The following is a 16,220-nucleotide window of genomic DNA, read 5'->3' on the forward strand; positions in this document are numbered from 1 at the left end:
AAAGGATAAAGATCGAGGACATCACAAATGAAAGGGCGGAGCTTCTTACTGAGGGAACAGGCTACATTTATTAGACCCCGCCCTTCAGCTGGAATGGGCGGGGCTCGTACAGAACTGACCCTACTCCTAATCATTTCTATAGCATACGTTATATGCAGCCAGGCATTCTCTGTCCCTGGTGGGCTCACAATCTAAGCTGAGACTCTGAACACTGGGACTGACAAGCAAATCCCACAACTGCACCTTAGAGGGGAGGGAGGGAGGGGCCAGGGCTGGGGATGGCTGAAGAGATCGTCTTCATTGACAGAGAATAACTCGTTCCCTCGCAAACTACTTAAACTCCTTCTGTTCCCGCCCCAGGATTATTCTGACCAATGAGTGCCAGAAGGAGCTAAAACTCCTCCTTTTCACCCCTCCCACTCTCCCATCACTGGGCGGAACTTTCTACTACTTTGTCACCGCAGCAATTTTCTGACCAATCAGCACTAAAAGGGGTGGAGCCAAGAAGAAAATCCCATGCCTCCATCAGACCGAGTGCTCAGTGTGAAGCTCCGCCCCCCCCTTTGTGACGTCTCAGCCCGTGGCCAACAGGAAACGAGTCTCTTCTTCTTCCTGGAATTTTCCGCTTGAGCGGAAGCTTCCGGCTCCGAATCTCACTTCCTGCCCCCACTGCCAAAGCCAAAGCCTGGTGGACAATGTCTGAGGGAGCTTCTGCCCGGGTAGGTCTTGCTGGAGAGAGATCAGGAGTGCAACTGCTTTCTATTGCTCTAGTCCTGACCCTGATGTCTTTGTAAACTAGCTCCACCCCAAGTGCTGAGTGTGTTTCTGCTTTCTGTTTCAGATGCAGGTGACATTTGAGGAGGTGGCTGTCTCTTTCTCCCAGGAGGAGTGGGAGTATTTAGATGAAGAGCAGAAGGAGCTCTACAGGGAGGTGATGAAGGACAATTATCAGACCCTGATCTCTCTGGGTAAGGGATAAATTGACACCTTTATTTGCAGTACTGGGCCATCATTATAAAGACAGATTTAATTATGTTTGTCTGGTGTGATCAACACAAATGAGACCATGAGGTCTTCTTGTCCTGCACATACAGGGCTATAACTGGGTGGCACAACTCCAGGCAGTCATAGCATGTCGCATAGAAGGTGAGAAAAAGTCCTGTGTCAAATTGTAACATGAAATGTTAGAAGAAGTTGCTTTAGAATATAGGTTGTGAGGTTTGCTAGACCCTTACAGTGGAGTGTAAGTAGGAACCCAATCACCCAATTAACGCTGGATATCTGGGACAAAGTGAGGGATCCACGGTTGGATGACCATTGCTATTCTGGGCGGAGGGCCATTAGACATAATCCAAAATTCATACCTGGGATTATGTTTAGAGAGTTTCACAGTCGGGAAGCAAAGGAGTCAAATGGCTACAGATCAGGGAAATCCAAGGGAATGTTTAACTTGAGGGAACATTATGGTCTGAAGCTACTGATTTTTATCCTCTTTACAAGTAAGTAGTTATATACAGAATGAGACGTGGAGAGGGATATATGCAGGAAGCCACTAAATTTGAGGAATTAATGGTAGTAGTAGAAATGGTATCAGAGGAAGATGAAAAATGTTGGAGGGGCTACAGAGGCAATAGGGGATTTTTATCATTTGTGGTGAACATGTATTAAAGTCTGCAAATACTGGTCATCAGTAGTTAAACGGGTTCAAGAAATAGCAAATGAAGTTTTGGAGTTGCGCCCAGTGATTTGCCTGTTGAGTGGGAAAGGGGCTCAGACCGAGAAGACCAACTAAATATTGCAGATTATTTTGTGATGGCTATAGTAGAATATTGAGGAAACTGGAGGAGATCTCGTGGATAGTTAAAATTGCAGCTATGAGGCAAGAGACTTTGTATAAAGATCTAATTTAATCTAATCTTTAATTTAGGGACAGCACTATGCCTATATAGGTTTAAGGCAGTTTAGAATGTAAAAAGCTCATGTAATAACAAGGGGCCTTGCTCTTTTTGGCCGGTGTTAGCAATTACATACTGTGTAGAGTTATACACTCAGTTATTTGATACAATACCATTCTTAAAATAATGCGAGTTATTCAATATAGTCAGTTGTACAGTATGAGGATGATGTGTCTGAATTCAAGAGGGCCTGGGATAGGCACGTGGGATCTTTCAGAGAGAGAAAGAGATAATGGTTACTGTGGATGGGTAGACTAGATGGGCCATTTGGCCTGTATCTGCCATCATGTTTTTATGATGATGTGTGGATGATCCTGATGGTTTATGGTATAGAAATATTTTCGTTTTTCTTCTCAATTTTAGATTGAAAAACGATGGGGATGGTATGAGGAGTGGAAACAGTTGAAGGGAAAAGGAAAGTTAAATTTATGTTGCAGTATGGTTCCTTCCATGGAGTACTAAACAGAAGGCTGGGGGAGAGGAAGGATCGGGAGAAATAGGAGGTCAAGAAGTCTTTCAGGACAAGTCATACAGCTGGACAGCAGAAGAAACAGCACTGCCCAGTGGATTTCTGTACATGGGCTGGATTGCCAATGGCTAGAATTGGGGAGTAGGCCGTAGAGAGCCACAATCTGCCATGGTGCAACAGAAGTTAGGGGGTAGTGGGGGAGGGTGTAGAGGATTAGTTGGGGGGATATTGAATTGTATTAGTAACTTAGGGGCCCTTTACTAAAGCTTAGTACAAGCTAAATGTGTCCTTTTTTTTATACCTCTGGGCCATGTGACATTTAGTGGATGCTAAGCTTTAGTAAAAGGACCTATTGGTTGTATTTATGAACTGTTTGTATACTGTTCTTGATATACAAATGTGAATAAAGATGAAAATTGAGGCTAGGGTGGACTTCCGGTGACGTAGCCAGAGTGGATAGCGGAGTACCTTGTGTGCTCAGGCGGAGTACCTTGTGTGCTCAGGCAGTGAAATTGGCGAAATTTGCTTCCACAACTGCCCTGATAGAGCCTACTCCAGGAGAAATTTGTTTCTCCAGGAGCAAGTGGACGATATGACAAGTAAAAAAAACCAGACTAGACCTTATGGTCTTTGCATTTTGACCTGTGAGAGGAGATTGGCTTTGCACCTGCTAAGATGGCGATGCGACAAGGAGATGCTGAGCAGAACGTTCTCGGCAGCGAATTGATTGACATGCTGGAGTCACCCTCCACAGAAGTTACACCGACAGGTAAGGATGATGTACAGCAATGGATGGGTGATATTAAACTAAGTTCAAAAAATTGGTAATATCTTATATGGTCACCATAATCTGAATCTTCGACGGTATGAATTGTGCATCACCAACTAGGTCTTTAAATAAGACCAAAAATAATAGTACAAACCACAGAGCAATACTCAGTATGGGCTTAATTTTCCCTCGTGGTGATCAATAGCCCCAGGAGGTATTTATTAAGTGATAAACACTTAGACCAAGGTCTAAATAAATCCTGCCCCATACATCATCGTACTTTTATATAATATGTTGGTAAGCTGGTGAATCAATCAAGTGCATGTGCATAATCGAAGAAGTAACAGCAGGAGACAATATAAGTGAGCAGGGAAGTTAAAAGAAAAAACCCCGTTCAGTAAAGAACACACCCCAAAATCCTAAATGAAAAAAATAAGAAAACTAAAAGATCAAAAAATCAAAAAACTGAATCAAATCAATAAATAGAAACTACAAAATAATCCAAATCACTGTCACTGTCCAGATTGTGATAAAAGGTAAGTGAGTCTTTATGTTGAATATCTTAATGTGAATGTGAGAGAGTGTCCACAATGACGATAACAAAAAAATGTAAAGAACAGAATCAAAAAAGCAAAAACAAATGAAAATGTCCGTGAGTAAAAATGTCCGTGGGCAAAACTTAATACTAAAAAAGTCACTATAACTAGCCTAGACGGTCTTTACAACTGATATAAAAGTGAATATTAATGGACCTACACAAAAAGATGGACGATATGGGACAGAGTCTTCAAGAATTTGAAGAAAGAGTTATTTCTCATGATCAAGAAATAGTTGAGATTCAGAAACATTGCAATCAGTTGGACTCAATAACGGAGGACTTGCTTCTCAAAATTGAAGATGGGGAAAATAGGTTAAGACGGAATAATATACGAGCCCGTGGGTTCCTGGAACAGGCGGAAACTAAAGACATGGTGACTTTGATGCAATCTATATGCCATAAATTTTTGCAAGCGGTGGACTCAAGAGGCAGTACTACCTGGTATAGAATTTGAACGTGTTCACTGAGCCCTGGGCCCCCGCCAGTCTGGTAGACCCCGGGATATAATAGCCCATTTTCTTTGTTTCCCCAAGAAGGAAAGGGTGTTACAAGCTGCTCGGAAAGTTGGACACCTCATGTTACAAGGAGCCAAGGTTGAACTGCTGATCTATCTGCAATTACTTTAAGACAGCGGAAAGAGTGTCAAAGTTACTAAATGTTTACAACAAAATAATATCTATAATAATAAAACCCTAGCGCGCGCATGCGCTGTTGAACAATCGTGAGTCCTGGTAGCGTGAGGTGTGCTTCTGTGTAACTCCTCACAGTGCCTGCACTAGCTGGAGGCGCGTGTTCCAGGGACTCCTCCCTCCCACTGCCGCTGCTCTTCAAAGCGGCCTGCTGAGGTTCGCCAGCCGCTGTAGCGAACCTCGCAGGCCGCTCTCCACCTTCCCGACATGGTGCTGAAGGAGCCGGGGTTGCCGCTGCCGCCACACTCAGTCTTCCTGCAGCCCCGCACATCGCCATGAAGGAGGAGATCTGGGCTGAGAGGTGAACGATGCAGCCCCAGCTCCAGTTCGAGGAATGGAGGGAGGGTAAGAATGGGAGGGGGGGTGGAAATGGAAGGGGGCCACGGGGCAGGCATTGCACAACAGGGGACCAGGGGGAGAAGGAAAGGGGGCTGCTTGGAGGGGAGAGGGGCAGACAGCAATCATCAGGGGGGAACAGAAGGGGGCCACGGAGCACGCAGGCATGGCACAACAGGCACGGGGCAGGCAGGCATTGCACAATAGGGGACCAGGGGGAGAGGGAAAGGTAGCTGATTTGGGTGATGGGGGGCAGACAGCAATCATCAGGGGGGAACAGAAGGGGGCCATGGAGCATGCAGGCATGGCACAACAGACACGGGGCAGGCAGGCATTGCACAACAGGGGACCAGGGGGAGAGGGAAAGGGGGCTGCTTTGGGGGGAGGGGGGCAGACAGCAATCATCAGGGGGGAACAGAAGGGGACCACGGAGCACGCAGGCATGGCACAACAGGCATGGGGCAGGCAGGCATTGCACAACAGGGGACCAGGGGGAGAGGGAAAGGGGGCTGCTTTGGGGGGAGGGGGGCAGACAGCAATCATCAGGGGGGAACAGAAGGGGGCCACGGAGCAAGCAGGCAGGGGGAGAGGGAAAGGGGTGTGCTGGGGGGCAGAAAACAATCATGCTTTGCTCTGGGAGGGAGGGGGGAGACAGAAGGGGGCCACGGAGAGACAGACAGGCATGGTGCAACAGAGAAATACAGGTAGGCAGGGTGGCCAGGGAGAGACACAGACAGAATGAATGACAGACAGACAGCGTCCAAGGAGAGAGAGACAAAGAAAAAAACCCAGACAGACATCTGCTCTAGTGCCCGTTAATGTAACGGGCTTAAAGACTAGTAAGATATAAAATGGCACTATCCGTTTGGTTTATCCTTCATGATAGAAAAGAAGCTGCAGATCACTTCCACTCTGACCGCTTGGATCCTGGAGCTGGTTCAATTTTTACCCCCAAAGTTGTCTTCTGAGGCTGCATAATGCCCTCGCTGGCTCTTGGCAGACCAAGTTGGTTCGTTTGGGGTTGGCTGCTGCTAAATGTCTCATCGCTGGTCAGTGGAAGAGTAGAGCAGCTCCTACGGGGGAGGCTTGGAATCTTAAATTAGGTAAGATAGCGCATATGGAGCTTTTTGCTGCCAAACATTATGGTCATTATGAGAAAGAGGAGTGGACCTGGAAGAAAATCTTCGCTATTCTTTGATCCTTTTTACTTAAGAGTTGAGTAAAGGGGCTGGGATGGGGGAGGGGAAGATGATATTCTGGAGGGCATTCTGAAGGACACCCTGCATGTCACTCCTTTTGGAATAATGCTGGGGGAACGGGGGATTCTTTTTTGAGGGGGGGACAGGGGTGGGTGGGGTGTGTTTATTTGGGATTGGGGGTGCTTGTGCACAGGATTGCTGTCTAGGGCCCTTGAGGAGTCCATTTTTTGAGAGGGGTCATGATCGAAACATTCAAGATACTGAAGGGTATAGACTTAGTAGATAAAGACAGGTTGTTCACCCTCTCCAAGGAAGGGAGTACGAGAGGGCACTCTCTAAAGTTGAAAGGGGATAGATTCCGTATGAATGTAAGGAAGTTCTTCTTCACCCAGAGAGTGGTAGAAAACTGGAATCCTCTTCTGGAGTCTGTCGTAGGGGAAAATACCCTCCAGGGATTCAAGACAAAGTTGGACAAGTTCCTGCTCAACTGGAAAGTATGCAGGTGAGGCTGGGCTTATTTAGAACACTGGTCTTTGACCTGGGGGCAACCACAGGAGCGGACTGCTGGGCACGATGGACCACTGGTCTGACCCAGCAGCGGCAATTCTTATGTTCTTATGTATTAGTTCAGTGAGGCCTTGGATGGGGAGTCCTTTTTGATGTTTATTGTTGGCTTTGTACATTATTGGTTTTGTTCACTTGTGACTTGTTTTATGCTCTCTTTATTACAAAAATTTTTAATAAATATTAAAAAAAAAAAAAAAAAAAGTGCAGAAAGTAACATCTGCTGGGGAAGCACCTCAGATTCTCACCCGGGCAAATCTCTGGCCTGAAGAAGGAGAAAAGCAACAACAGGGACAATCAGATTTACTAATACATAGTACATTGATGGTATCGGGTAGACCAAAAGAAAAGGCTACAGAGGCAATCGGAACAGCAATAATGGGAATGAATATTTGGATCTGCTGGACAATGAATAAATCTGGTTTGATTTAGACTATGTTATAAGGAGAAATCTTATTAAGCTTTTTTTTTTTTTTTAAAGGGTGGTTAAAGGATAATTTAGAGCTTGGTGCGGGGCTACTTAGTGAACTGTGGCTATGTTAACTGAAGTCAGGTTTGGGTCCTGGTTTCAGGATCAAGACAGGCAGGAGTGGAAGAAGTGCGGGGAAGGGAGGAGGGATGGTTGAGAGAGGGGGTGATTTAGGTGATGTCTTGTATGAAACTAGGGTTTTGGGGAATGGGGAGAGGTCAGGAGGTGATTTGTATGAGTGTAGGAGAATGGAAAATCTGAGTGGTATGAATGAGATGAGATTTGTTGATTATTTAATCGAATATGACTTTTAAATATCAAAACTGTGTTTCAATAAATGTTCGTGGGTCGAATTTGCCAATGAAACGTCAACCTTTTTTAAAAGGAGCTGAACATATGCATATGTCAATAGGATTTGGTCAAGAAACCCATTTACTTCCAAGCTGTGACAAACTTTTTGCCCATAAAAATTACTCTCAAATTTTTTTTGCCTCTTAACAAAATGAAATCTAAATCCAATAGTGTTGCTATTCTTTCATTTTCTCCCGTTGTGGAAGATGTTATCAGAGAGATAAAGAGGGAAGATTTCTACTATTAAAAGTGAAAATGGGAGGGAAACTTTATACCCTTCTAAACATTTATGCCCCTAAGTCTAATCAAGGAATATTTTTTGATAAATTGAGTGATTTACTGAAATCTCATTCAGAGGGTAATTAGATAATAGGAGGAGATTTTAATTTGACCTTACAACCAGAGAGAGAGAATTCCTCCCGTGTTGCCTTGTATGGCAAAAAGTAAAGGAAACATTTGAGAAAATTTGGGGAGGATTGGGATTTAATTGATATTTGGCTTCTTCAACACCCATTTGATCAAGATTATATATTCTATTCAGAACCTCACAACACTTTTTCTAGAATAGACTATTGGTTGGTGAGTAAGGAACTTATCCCTCAGATAGGTAGAGCAAATATAACTGTCCAGATGTGGTCAGATCATGCTCCTGTAGATATTAATGTTTGGGTTTTGCAAAGGGAAACTGGAGTTAAATATTGGAGACTGGATGATTCTTTATTGTTAGATCCACAAAATATAGAACAAATAGAGAAAGAATTGCAAAATTATTTCATGATTAATGTAGATGGGGTAACGTCTCCAATAGCCATTTGGGAAGCTTTAAATGCTGTACTAAGGGGAAAACTTATTTCATTAGGATCCTTTATATATAAGACAAAAGTGCAACAAAGGAGGGATCTTCTTACTCAGATTTATCAATTGGAATTTGAGTATAAAAAAGGGAAAAAGAAAATCTATAGATCCAAAAATGATTGGAATAGACACCAAAAAGGCTTTTGATAGGATCTATTGGCCCTATCTATTTAAGCTACTAGAGAAAATGGGCTTTATGGGAACTTTTATGATTTGGGTACATGGACTTTACCTGGCTCCCCTTACTTGTTTAAGAATTAATGGATTTTATTCAGGAATTTTTCAATTGGAACGAGGGACACACCAAGGCTGTGCCTTATCTCCAATACTTTTTTCTATAGCTATGGAACTATTGACTCAATTAGTTCGTCAACATCCTGATATTCCAGGTATTAAATATAACCGGGTGGAGCAAAAAATATGATTATTTGCTGATGATGATCTTTTTACCTTGGCTAACCCAACAGAATCTCTGACAGCAGTAATGAAGATTTTGGATCTTTTTGCCCCGATTTCATGATTTAAAATCAATGTAAATAAATTAGATATTTTAGATCTATCCTTAAATGAGAGGGAAAAATTATATAGAAGAGAAAAATTCCCCTTTAAGTGGACAGATCACCATTTGTGATATTTGGGGGTAAATATACTGTAACTAGATTTGTATTCAGCTAATTTTTCAAAGCTACCTAAAAAGATTATGGATGAGTTAAATAGATGGGAACATTTAAATATAGCATGGTTAGGTAGAATACATTCTATTAAAATGATTGTTCTCCCCAAATTACTCTGTTTTCTGCAATTCCGATACAAATACCATCTTCCTTTTTTAAAGGATTAGAAAAAAACTTTTTACCTATATTTGGAATAATAGACATCCAAGGGTACAACTTAATATGTTATACCAACCAAAGAAATTAGGTGGAATGGCGGTTCCCCATTTTCGATCATATTACCAAGCGATCCAATTGCAATATTTGATTAGTTGGAAATGTGAGGTTGATAAGGGTTGGGTAAATTTGGAGCAAAAATTGTTAGAGGAAATTCCTCTTTGGGTAATTCCATGGTTACCTATCGAATCTTTGAAAAAGTTAGCCTCTAATGATAGTCCTATTATACAGCAAATATTGACATTATGGATTAAACTTCGAACTAAGTTGATGGAATCTCGAAACTTTTTCTATGAGACAGCTACCTGGGAAAATAGATAAGGCTTTTTGTCATTTGGAAAGACAAGGTCTGAGAACTTTTAGGCCAATTAATAAAGGATGAAAATTTAATTTCATTCACTTGTCTGAAGTCAGAATATGGTTTGACAGATCGAGACTTATTCCAATATAGACAATTAAAAGATCTCTTATCATAAGAGAGTATTAAAAGAACTAAAACAATCGCCTAGTTTGTTAGAGAAGGCATTTATATATGGAACAAGAAGAGGAATAATTACTCGGTTCTATAGTGCTATTATTCAGATTGCCCCACGTCCTACTAAATATAAAACAGCTTGGGAGGAGACTCTTGGAAAATCCTAAAAAGTAATTGGAATAAGCAATTGAGTTTTCTATTGTGTGTATCCATTTCTAGCAATATGGTGGAGAATGCTTATAACATGCTATATCAGTGGTCTCAAACTCGTGGCCCACCGGGTACTATTTTGAGGCCCTCTGTATGTTTATCATAATCACAAAAGTAAAATAAAACAGTTTCTTAGCTATAAATTACAATATTATTATTAAGACTTAGCCAAAAGGAAAGATTTATAAACTATAAAGAGTTTTATCTCATGCAAAATTGTCATTTCTTTAATAAGACATTAACTATTTTTTTCTGAGGCCCTCCAAGTACCTACAAATCTAAAATGTTTTTCACAAGATTAACCGTCAAATATACAATTATATAAATAATAAAGCTTTATTTATTTCTAATAAATCACCCCCTTCCCAAACGCAAAATCAATCATAGCCCATTACTATAATATCAGAAATCTTCAAACCCCCATCCCCCCACCCACCCACCCACCCAGAGAGATCAGGCGGTGACTCCTTTCAAAATCAATTCTAATCTATTTCTGAGACAGCAGATTCTTCCCAAGATTTATATTTACACCATGCAAAGGGTTTGAGTTTGAGACCACTGTGCTATATTAATGGTACTATACTCCTGTACATTTAACAAAAAAAAGCCTCCAAAGACTCCAGCTTATTCAGAACATGGCAGCCAAGCTGATTTTTGCAAAACGTAAATCTGACCACGTCTCCCCACTCCTGGCCAATCTTCATTGGCTCCCAGTGATTTCCAGAATCCAATTCAAATGCTCTTGCCTGGCTTTTAAGATTATTCACGGCATCCTTCCTTCCCTCATCCCACTTTCTTTCAACTCCTCGTGCCCTGACTCCACCAGGACCGCCCATAAATTAAAACTATCCTTCCCCTCCCTACATGGTATTCTCCACGCAGGTAAACTGGGAAAATCACTTCTTTTCAAACTCACAGGTCTCTGGAATGACTTTACTATCCCGCTACGGAACCTGAGCTCCCTCCATTTATTCCGCAAGCAATTAAAAACCTGGCTCTTCTCTAACATGTAATTTCTTTTCCCTTACTTTTCCACTCGATTTATAAACTTATGTAAACCTTTTCCTACCCTTTCTCATTTTTAAGTTCTTGTAAACCGTGCCGAGCTCTACTTCCGTGGAGATGATGCGGTATATAAACTTAAGGTTTAGTTTGTTTAGTTTAAAAGCTATATTTGGATTAAAACTTTATATCATCAACCCACAGCTCGCATTTTAATTAATAACTCTCTCTCCAATAAATTCTCCCTACATAGAGGTACTCGCCAGGGCTGCCCTCTGTCGCCGCTGCTATTTAACTTAGCGTTGGAACCTCTCCTCTCTGCTATCCGACAATGCCCAACAATAACAGGAATTGAAACTACTTATTGTCATATCAAATTAGCAGCATACGCTGATGATGTCCTTCTCTTTATCCGAGATCCTGTTGCTTCCCTTCCCTCACTCGTTAATATTGTCTCTCATTACTCCAAGCTTTCTGGATACTTAGTTAACTGGGAAAAATCAGAAATTTTCCCTCTTAATGATCTCATTTACCCCTCAGACCTCGCCCAATTTCCCTTCACGTGGTCACACGGAGCTGTAAAATACTTGGGAGTGTTAATACATAAAGATCCAACTCAAACTCAAGATCTAAACATATCTAAAATTAAAAGCTTAGTTCTTAACACCCTGTCTCGTTGGTCTCCACTCTTTCTTTCATGGTGGGGCAGAATAGCTTCCATCAAAATGACCCTTACTCCTCAGATAAACTACACCCTCTCAATGCTTCCCTCCTTATGCAAGAAGAAATTTTTTCACTGGTTGAATAAGAAAATATCTGACTTTGTGTGGAATAACAAAAAACCTCGTATTGCTCTCGACAAACTGAAAGCCTCTAAAATTAATGGGGGTCTGAATGTACCTGATTTTCATTTTTATTATATCGCATCATTGGTCAAATATGGAGCCTACTGGATTACTAACACTAGTACCCAAGATTCACCAACCTGGTTTGACCTGGAACGATTTTTATGTGCACCACTACATGTTTCATGCTTGTTGACGGTGCCAGTACCCAAACTCTTGAGAAAATACTCCTTATTGAGTGCAACGCAGCATGCCCTTCATATACTAGACACAATCGCAGAGACTTCAATTAAAGACAGTCCATTCTTGTCCATTTGGAACAACCCCAAAATCCAAATCAATAGTAAATCTCTTTCATGGAAGAGGTGGCAGCGGGCTGGTTTGTGGTCTCTCCATCAGATAACCACTCTCACTTCGTTTGTTCCCTTTGACACAATTTGCTCTACTTACTCGTTGTCTCCTTCTGCTTACTCACAGTGGCTTTCTCTTACTGAGATGTTATCTTCTATGTCTATACGTTTTGATTATATGACATCCACTCACACTTTGTATCACTGGTCCACATTGGCTATATCAAAAGGTAAAGCGATATCTCTCTTTTATAGTATTCTAAGAGATCACTCTTTTACATTTTCCTCTCATTCCATGAAACATTGGGAACCTATGCTGACAACCTCACTTTCTGATGTTGACTGGGAACTCTTTTGGTCCTCGACAAACCGACCTCTTTTATCATCCAGAGTCTCACAATCAATGTTCTTCATTATGTGGAATGCGGTATGGACACCTTTTCGGATGTGGAAAGCTAACCTAAAACAAGACTCTATATGTTGGAACTGTATGAAAGAAGTTGGGACTCTTGATCACATGCTTTTCCATTGTGCTCAAGTTCGTTCCTTTTGGACGTGCATTTGGGACACCATAAAGTCTATTACCAATTGTTCAGAAGAAATTTCCTTTGACACTATAATTCTCCGATCTCAACACCCTTGTTTTACACAGTCTAACTGTCCTCCTAAACTCATTGATGCAATGTTTGTGACTGCCCTTATGCACATCTTGAAAAATTGGAAGTCCTCTTCATTACTAAACTATACCTTCTGGTGGAATTCTTTGAGCATGTATCATAAATTTGAATCATATGCTTATGAAAAGAAAAATATAATTCGACTTTCCAAAAATTTGATACAATGTAAATCACCCTGGAAATTCCTGGACTCATATGTTAAATCTATTTCATAGACACTCCTCTCTTCTTCTTCTTCTTCCTCTTCCTCTTCTTTTTCTTCCTTCAATTTCTCTTTCCTCTTATCTTTCCTTTTACTAATTTTTCATGAACAGTCCTAGTACTTTAGATCTTTTAAAACGATTCAATTCTACATTGCACAATGTAACTGAATATTAGTTATACTAAATGTTTTGTTTTATATTTTGATACCATGTACTTGAACTGTTTCCTATATTTTTTCAAAAAATCAATAAAAAATATTGAACTAAAAAAAAAATAAAAGCTATATTTGACAAGGGTACAGATCAATGTTGGAGACTTTGTGGCTCCCAAGTACTTTCATTCATATTTGGTGAAATTGCCCTAAGGCACAAATTTTTTGGGAACAGGTAATGAGATTTATATTTGAGGAGCTGGGTATCAGGTATATGAGACTAAGGAACTCTGTCTATTAAATATGGTCACAACAGCAATAGTAGCCCATCATAGGAAATGGATTGGACTAGTAATGACAGCAGCTTGTATGGTATTAGCTGCATATTGGAAGAAAAAGAATTGCCATCGGTTAAGATGTATAAGATAAGATAAAATTTGTCCTGTCTAAGCTAACTGCCATACGAAGAAATCAGTTATCTGCTTTTCAAAAAATATGGTCTAAATATAAATTTATTTATTATTTATTTATTTATTTATTTATTTAGATTTTTATCCCGTCCTCCCAGTAGCTCAGAACGGTCTACAAGTAAACATACACAATGGAAGTAATTAGACAAATAAGATGTACATAAGAACATAAGAAATGCCCTCACCGGATCAGATCGAGGTCCATTTAGTCCGGCGATCCGCACACGTGGCGGCCCATTTAGGTACTCCTTTTTGGAGACCCGGATTTACCGTATCCCTCAATATGATATGCAAGAAGGTGTGCATCCAACTTGCGCTTGAATCCCAGAACAGTAGTCTCCTCCACAACCTCCTCCGGGAGTGCATTCCAAGCACCCACCACGCGCTGTGTGAAACAGAATTTCCTGACATTTGTCCTAAACCTGCTGCCACTCAGTTTCAGGCTATGTCCTCTTGTCCGTGTCACATCAGAATATTTCAGTAATGCTTCTTCTTGGTCTATTTTATCAAATCCTTTTAATATTTTAAAAGTCTCTATCAAATCCCCTCTCAGTCTTCTCTTCTCAAGGGTAAACAGTCCCAGCTTCCTGAGTCGATCTTTGTAGCTCAAATGTTCCATTCCTTTAATAAGTTTCGTGGCTCGCCTCTGCACTTTCTCCAGCAGAGTTATATCCTTTTTAAGGTATGGAGACCAGTGTTGGACACAGTATTCTAAGTGCGGTCTGACCATTGTTCTATAAAGTGGCATTATGACATCTTCCGTTCTACTCGTAATAGGTTTAAATGTTAAATCTTGGGAAGAATCTGCTGTCTCAGAAATAGATTAGAATTGATATGAAAGGAGTCACCGCCTGATCTCTCTGGGTGGGTGGGTGGGGGGGATGGGGGGTTTGAGGATTTCTGATATTATAGTAATGGGCTATGATTGATTGTGCATTTGGGAAGGGAGGTGATTTATTAGAAATAAATAAAGCTTTATTATATATATAATTGTATATTTGATGGTTAATCTTGTGAAAAACCTTTTTTAATATTTTTGTATTGTGAAATTTCTTTAATAAAAAAGTATTGGGGGAAAAAAACAAACAAGTGTTAGGGTGTAGGAAGTGTTGTATCATAATAGGGAAAATGTGGCATGATATATCCTAGAAATAACCTGCTACATAAAACTGAGAACAAATTTCTATAATGTAAAATTAGGATTTCATAGCACAGCATTTGGGGAGTTATTCAGTAGAAGCATTCTAGAAAAATTAATACATGTTGCATTTTTAAATTCAGTAATGGTTTTTAAAAATATATTATTTGCAAGGGCTATTCAGCTAACTTACAGGAATGAAAGCAGCAATGTTAGATAGGAACTTAGCAATAAAATAATTAAATTTTGCAAATAAAAAAATGAAAATTGAAATAAATAAAAAAATACCCCCAGAAAACTCTACATATAAAACATGAGAGCTAAGCTGCAGGGTGGAGATTTTAAGAAAGTAGAGGGATCCGTGTATCAGGCGCTCTTAAACATCCTGACCTTCCCCCTCAGCTTCCTGAAGAATCTTCTTATCAGGCAACTACAAATAATAAAGTTTGGAAATTGCAATGAACTCACTATCTGAAAACCCTAAGATTTCAAGAAAATATTTTTTAATCAGTTCCATAGGTAAAGCAGCCTAGTCTTGGGAAAGTTAAGAATCTGCAGGTCTTTGATCTGAATTGGTCTTTGAAAATTGCCACTTATTGTGTTACCAGACATTTTATTTAAGCTCCACCAAGTCCTTGTTCTTGTACAATCCCACTTCAGTGTTCTCCCTAGTGCCTTTTAGTCAGGCACTCCGCCCGGCTGTCATCTCGGTCGCAAATTCACCTCAGCCTGACTTTTTAAAAAAAAAATTTTTTTAAGCACCAACAAGCGACTTGAAACCATGCTCCAGGGCTCTAATGGTAACACTGTGAAAGCCGGCTTCCCTATATTCTCCTCTAAAACTGGAAGTTACATCCCGAGGGGGGGAAGGAAGGGAAGGGAAGCTGGCATGCACAGTGTTACCATTCACTACAGGCTAAGGCGGGAGATAGGTCAGTGACGGAGAGAAGCTTACAACTTGGTGTTCTTGCTTGCTTTTGGCCTTCCTCGCTGCCGGGTCCTGCCTACTTTCTGTTTCCGCGAAGGCAGGATATGGCAGCGAGGAAGGCCCAAAACAAGCAAGAACACCAAGTTGTAGGCTTCCCTGAGTCGCTGACCTATCTCCCGCCTTAGCCTGTAGAAAATCTGCTGCTGCACACAATGCTGAACCCAATTAGGGGGGGGCGGGAAGAGAGCTGCTGCAACCAATTGGGGGAGGGGAAGGAAGAGAAATACTGCTGTGCCCAATTGGGGGGAAAGAGAAATGCTGCTGCACCCAATTGGGGGGGAAGAGAGCTGTTGCTGCACCCAATTGGGGGGGAAGGAAGAGAAATGCTGCTGCAGCACCCTATTGGAGGGAAGGAAGAGAATTGCTGCTGTACCCAATGGGGGGGGGTTAAGAGAGCTGTTGCTGCACCCAATGGGGAGGGGAAGGAAGAGAAATGCTGCTGCTGCATCCAATTGGCGGGAGGAAGAGAAATGCTGCTGCATCAAATCGGGGGGGGAAGAGAGCTGTTGCTGCCCAATGGGGGGATGGTAGTGAAATGCTTCTGCACTCAATTGGGGAGGGAAGAT

The 16,220-nt window shown here is 41.3% G+C and overlaps 1 protein-coding gene across 1 annotated transcript in view; it reads left to right on the plus strand.

The window, feature by feature from the left end:
• The first annotated feature begins 577 nt into the window (after window positions 1-577).
• LOC117354970 (gastrula zinc finger protein XlCGF26.1-like) overlaps window positions 578-16,220 on the plus strand; it is a 61,356-nt gene continuing 45,713 nt past the window's right edge. Inside the window, exons 1-2 of the mRNA XM_033932926.1 lie at window positions 578-719; window positions 842-968. Of these exons, the coding sequence (XP_033788817.1) occupies window positions 696-719; window positions 842-968 (151 nt within the window). The 5' untranslated portion in view covers window positions 578-695. The remainder of the gene's footprint in view (window positions 720-841; window positions 969-16,220) is intronic.

The sequence above is a fragment of the Geotrypetes seraphini genome, chromosome 2 (genome assembly GCF_902459505.1).
Source record: "Geotrypetes seraphini chromosome 2, aGeoSer1.1, whole genome shotgun sequence".
In the NCBI taxonomy this organism is placed as follows: Eukaryota; Metazoa; Chordata; class Amphibia; order Gymnophiona; family Dermophiidae; genus Geotrypetes; species Geotrypetes seraphini.